Source organism: Emys orbicularis, chromosome 24, assembly GCF_028017835.1.
Source record: "Emys orbicularis isolate rEmyOrb1 chromosome 24, rEmyOrb1.hap1, whole genome shotgun sequence".
Classification (NCBI taxonomy): Eukaryota; Metazoa; Chordata; order Testudines; family Emydidae; genus Emys; species Emys orbicularis.
Window position 1 is genome coordinate 935,900 of NC_088706.1, and position 6,000 is coordinate 941,899.

Consider the following 6,000-nt stretch of genomic DNA (forward strand, 5'->3'; position numbering starts at 1 on the left):
TGTTTGTGGCTTTGCTAAGTGCAGCCCTTGCCTGTTATCAGCCTCTGCTCAGGTTACTTCTCTCTGGCGACAGGCCCTGCCTGAGGAGGGAACCTTTTGTGCCTCTTGGCAGGGACAGGAGATGCTTACCTGTGAGAGAGGCCGAGGCGATGGTCCCATAGGTGGCCAGCGGGATGCCCTGCTCCCTCAGTGCTGCAGCCAGCCCATATCTGAGGGCCTCTTCCTCCACACTGGAGCTTAAAGGCCAGGGAGCCTGAGGGCTGAAGTGCAGCCGGAAATGGACAATCACACTGGAGTTCCCATTCCTGCTGGAGGAAAAGACTCACTGAGCACATTTCTTCAGGACAGTGCAAGGATGAGCTGTGATCACAGGCCTGTCCTCCCTGTTAGGATAGAGATATTCAGGCCTGTCTGTAAAGGCCTATACTTTAAGAATGTAGGTGCATTCTTATCACTTAGCTAGTTATAGAGGTATAAGAGAAATAATCAAAATCACTCTTTGTATGTGTAAGGGACAGTCTGAGGCTCTGTTCTTAGGATAAGTAAGGCCTTTGGCTAAGCAGCAGAGGCAGCCATAAGCTGAGAAGTGAACGGTCACATCCTCACATTCCAAACTAGTCACATGGAAATAAGGTGCTATTGGGCTGTTAGGAATATCAGGACAGAATTGTATTCCTATCAGCTCCAGAGAAAGGAAAGAGCCTAGAAGATGTAAACGGAAACTTAGTTTGATAGCATCCTGTCTGGTAAGAACTCATTAATAGACACAGCTGGAAAACCCTTATGTCTGTATAGATGTAGTTGTGAAATTCTTCTGTATTGTTTTGTATGTTTATTTGCATGGTCTCTGTCTGGTTCTATAATTGTTTCTGTCTGCTGTATAATTAATTTTGTTGGGTGTAAACTAATTAAGGTGGTGGAATATAATTGGTTAAATAACCATGTTACAGTATGTTAGGATTGGTTAGTTAAATTTCAGTAAAATGATTGGTTAAGAAGGTATAGCTAAGCAGAACTCAAGTTTTACTATATAGTCTGCAGTCAATCAGGAAGTAAGGGGGGAATGGGAACAGGGAATGGGGGTGGGGAAATTGGAATCATGTTTTGCTAAGGGGGGAATGGGAACAGAGAATGGGAACAGGCAAGGCTCTGTGGTGTCACAGCTGGGAAGGGGGACACTGAGGAAGGAAACTGGAATCATGCTTGCTGGAAGTTCACCCCAATAAACATTGAATTGTTTGCGCCTTTGGACTTCGGGTATTGTTGCTCTCTGTTCATGCGAAAAGGACCAGGGAAGTAAGAGGGTGAAGGAATAAGCCCCCTAACACTCCCTCCACCCGCCCCTGGCCCCAAACCACAGTGCTCCTGGAGGAGCCTGTGGGTAGATGCCAACCTATTTGCTCAGTAATAAAACGTCAGGGTTTCCACACTGATTCTGGTCTGGAGGGTTCAGAATGGGCCTGTCACTTGCTTTAAAAAGATTAATGAAAAATATTGATAATTAAAATGTTTATCAAAAATGTTATTGAAAATCTAATTTACAAAATGAACCACATTTTGTTTTACCAAAAATTTCAGTTTTTGTCGAAAAAAATCATGACAACCATTTTAATCACATTTTTATAAGAATTAAAAATACTCAACATTTTTTGAAAATGTTTGAAAAAAAAATCCCAGAGTTGGCAAAAGGCCACATTTTGACAAAAAATAAATAAATCTCCCCGCCCGCCAAAAAGATAGCGACCAGAAGTCAATCCAGGCCAGACTCACGGAGCTGCAGTACTCCATGGCTGGCTGTAGGGGGCCACAGAGCAGCACACACTCACCTGTACTCCAGGACAGCGCAGCCAACACAGCTCCCTTCCAGCGGAGAGCCCTGGAAGCTGGTTAGAAACTACAAGGCAAAGAAGAGTGAGGCCAGCAATCACTGGCTCAGATTTTCTTTAAGCAAAACGCCCTGGGGAGAAGAGATCAGGGCTGGGGAACCTTGGGGAGCTGTGTCTGAGAAGTGAGTCTGAGTTCCTGAGCCCGCCGCCCCCCACGCCCTGGGCAATTTAACCTCCTTGCCAGCTAGCTCCAGAGAACTATTTTCACAAAGCTGTTTTTCCAGTTGAAAACCAGCCTGTACACAAGAAGTAGAACCACCCGGGGGTGCCACCAGAAATTTTCCCCTTGGTACGCACTGTCAATCCCTTTAGAGAGATCCCCACTGCAGCTGCTGGCCCCAGTGTCTCGCTTGCCTTCCAGCATGACCCAAATATGGGCAGTGTCCCTCCCCGTCCCTGAGAAGGGACACAAGCTGCTGGAAGCAAAGTGAAGCTGGGTAGGCCCTCAGGGGGAGCCCTGGTGCAGGAGCCGGCTCCATGGTAGCGGCAAGGAGGAGCAGCGCTGACCACCCCACTGCCCAGTGTGGTCACTCAGGTTTGGCCCCGCAGCCCCTCCATCAACAAACCTAGCAGCACTGTGCATGGGGCTTTAAATAAATTAAAAAATTTAAATTAATGGAGATATCCTATCTCCTAGAACTGGAAGGGACCTTGAAAGGACATTGAGTCCAGCCCCCTGCCTTCACTAGCAGGACCAAGTACTGATTTTGCCCCAGATCCCTAAGTGGCCCTCTCAAGGATTGAACTCACAACCCTGGGTTTAGCAGGCCAATGCTCAAACCACTGAGCTATCCCTCCCCCACTGCAATGCTATTCACTCTATTTTGGCCCCTCTGCCCCTCCATCATGATTGGGGTGCTGTGGGGCCAAAAGCTGAGTGGGCAGGCAAGGGATAGCTCAGTGGTTTGAGCATTGGCCTGCTAAACCCAGGGTTGTGATCTTGAGAGGGCCACTTAGGGATCTGGGGCAAAAATCTGTCTGGGGATTGGCCCTGCTTTGAGCAGGGGGTTGGACTAAATGACCTCCTGAGGTCCCTTCCAACCCTGATATTCTATGAGTAATGTGTATGGCTGTGGGTGCCACTAGAACCGCCATCTCACCTGCCCCCAAAAGCTGGTCTGGCCTTAGCTGCCTTTTAGCCAAGTGTCTTTAGCTTTGAGTAGGCATGTTCCACTCCCCCATCTGCTCCCGTCCTCAGTCTCTGTTTGCTTTTCTCTGTGCCATTTCCCTCCAATCTGTGCAGTTATGCAGGATGCCACAAGCATGGCAGCATCACCTTCCCCATTCCTCCAGCAGAATCACCCACCTCCCCTTTCTGCTGCCTCCCACCGCCTCTTCTTTGCAGGGCAGGAACCCAAGAATGTTCCAGGTGGGTCAGGACATCCCAAGCCCACAATATCAGCCCCTGCCAGCCCTTTCCCACTTGCCAGGAATGTTGCAGATGATTGCTGAGCAGGTTGCCTGCTCACCTGAGGCTGTACTGTGTCACTTCTGCAGCTTAGTGCATTTCCCAGAGCATGAGACTCCTGTGGTTTTCAAAAGTGTCTCTGAAGTATGGACTCCTCTACCACCATCACTCGTTGGGTCACCGCAGACAGATGCTAATGGCAGGGGGCTCTCTGGGACCCCTGGCCAATGTCAGAGGAACAACCCACTCCTTGCACCATTTTTCTTTTACTTCTAATATTCCCATGACCCCATAGCATGGCCACTGCATCCTCTGAGCTGACGAAATCAGGATGGGGCTGTTCTTGGAGCTCCAGGTGTCTCTTTAAACCACCCGAGGAGCCAGTGCTGTATGATGAGAAACTCCCAGCCTCCCTCTCCAGGGGCTGCTTCCTGCTGATTTGGGGCCACAGCTGTGCAATGCACAGGCAGCTGGGACTTTCATTGCAAGTTCTGGTTACCCATGGAAGAATCCAACTCACCAGCCTTTCCAGAGTGGGGGTCAACGTCCTGGAGTAGTCCGAGTTCTCCCTTTGTAAACTGCTGTCATATGCAATTCCTCTCAGTTCCACGGTGTGCTCAAAGCTGAGCTCTTGTGCAGAGCAATAAGCTGCAGACAGAGGTCAAGAGTGCCACAAGGGAGACAAGTAAAGGAGACTTGGAAGCTGACAACATCTAGGGGACTGGACCAGCTTCGAAGCTTTGGAAATCACGCATTTTAAAAAAAAGATTATCTGTCTCCCATCTTCCTTGTGCCTCTTGGATTTTGTGCTCTCCCTACAGCACACATCTCCCCTGATCTCCCATTAGCATCTTGGAAGCTCCATGCAGACAGGAAGAGCAAAATGCCAGAGATGGGATTCCCCATGTGGATATAAGACGAGAATTTTACCCTGAGTCTTTATCTAATTTGAATGTCAAAAGTGTGAAGTTTTACTAGTGCTGGGGGAGCTCTCAGCGTTCAAGGCAGCAAAGGGCCTAGAAACAATATAGTTTAGTTCATTGAAAAACATTAGTGATATTCTTGGTAATCCCAGCTCTAGTCATGCGACAGGGTCTCAGACAACTGGAAGTTGCTAAGTTGTGCTTAGCAACTGGAATAAACATATTGCTATTGGGATAAGCAGAGAGTAGAAAAAGAAACCAAGAAGTAGCCATTAAGATTTTATTTTCATCATCCTAGAGCTGCTTTTTGTTTCCTGCAGGGACAGGAAATATTCAGTGGCGTGTGGAGCCCTGCAACAATCTCACGCTTACAGTCCCAGTGTCACAGCTGGTCCCAATACAGCAAACCATCCCGCAGCTGCAGCCCGGGACATGCTCACTGAGCAAAGAACTTTGCTGGGCGATCAAGCCCTCCTGAATGCGAGAGCATTGCAGTGAGCTCATCCACAACTCCGGGCTTGGGAATTAGCACCAAAAGGCCATGCAGAGGATGTGGCTTTGTGGCAGCATTTGAATGCAGAGGTGGGCTTGGAGGGGTCAGCTGGCAAAGAAGCAGAGGGAGGGAGCCCCAGGCGCAAGGGACAGCAGCTAGAAGAGGGTGTGTAAAGGGCAGAGGGAGAGGAGAACCAAAGGACCATCTTGAGAGAGGCCCCCCTAGATGATGGGAGAAGGAATAGGAGGAAAGGAGAGTGGGGCAGAGTCGGGGTGGCATTGTGCAGGACCTTGGAGGTAGAGATGAGAGATTGAAAGGATTCATAAAGTGAGAGGAGGCCATACCCCATCACAGAGGGAAGGGGAAGGGCATCACTGTTTGGTGTCCTCACCAGAAGACTTCCCCTATCTCCCTGCTCTTTCTTCTACCTCTCCTTGTCCCCCTGTGATGGCAGCCATCCTTGGCCAGAGAGGACTGAGTGGGAGCTCATCAGTGCCTTGCTTTGCTGTTGAGAAACAGAAAACTCTCCCATCCAGATCTCATGAGTTCAGAGAAGGTCTGGAAAAGCATCTAACTCCTGGCTGAGTATCTGAGCTGAACCCAAACGTCCTGTCTTTTGAGGTTCACCTGCCATAGGAGAACAGGCCTGGGACATTGGCACTGATTGCCCAGCCTGTTATTCACAGACAGTTTTTCCTTTGTAGCTTATAAACAGTAAGAGCAGATCCAACTGCAAACTTACCCATTAGAATGCCCAGGGAAAGGAGAACAAAGCCACCCACGAGTACAGTCACGATGGTTACCTTACAGCAGGTGCTGTGTGCCGCCAATCTCACCCTCTGTATATCTGCTGCTGGCTTTAGAGCTAGGTCCGTTTGTTCCATGCTTTCAAAACAACTCTACAGGTGACCTAGGTGTTTGAAAAGAAGGAGTGGGCATGTTGGGATAACATGTAAGATCTCAGATACATTCATGTCAAGACGCCCAACTCAGGTGTTACCAGTCAGGAAGAGCATCACACATGAGGTCTCATCACTCATCACTTCCCCAGAACATGTGTCATGTTATGAGCCAAGGGCTCTTTTACTAGATCAGGCTTACAGGGTCTGAGACATCGATCACTCGGGTCACCTCACTGGCCAGGCACCAGTAGCCAGTACCATCATTTCCCCATGCTGTTGCAGTGATTAGACTGCTAGGATGGGAAACCCCTCGACACAACAAAACCCAGCTTGGATTTTCTCCCCAAACTCAAACATGTGGGTAACTCCTTTGACCCATCACATGGTA

The 6,000-nt window shown here is 49.0% G+C and overlaps 1 protein-coding gene across 1 annotated transcript in view; it reads right to left on the reverse strand.

The window, feature by feature from the left end:
- The window catches only part of TMPRSS9 (transmembrane serine protease 9), a 51,843-nt gene extending 46,249 nt beyond the window's left edge, over positions 1–5,594 (reverse strand). Inside the window, exons 1-4 of the mRNA XM_065422214.1 lie at positions 5,453–5,594; positions 3,815–3,942; positions 1,827–1,894; positions 130–305 (exon numbers count right to left, since the gene is read on the reverse strand). Coding sequence (XP_065278286.1) covers positions 130–305; positions 1,827–1,894; positions 3,815–3,942; positions 5,453–5,594 — 514 coding nt within the window. The remainder of the gene's footprint in view (positions 1–129; positions 306–1,826; positions 1,895–3,814; positions 3,943–5,452) is intronic.
- Positions 5,595–6,000: the final 406 nt, after the last annotated feature.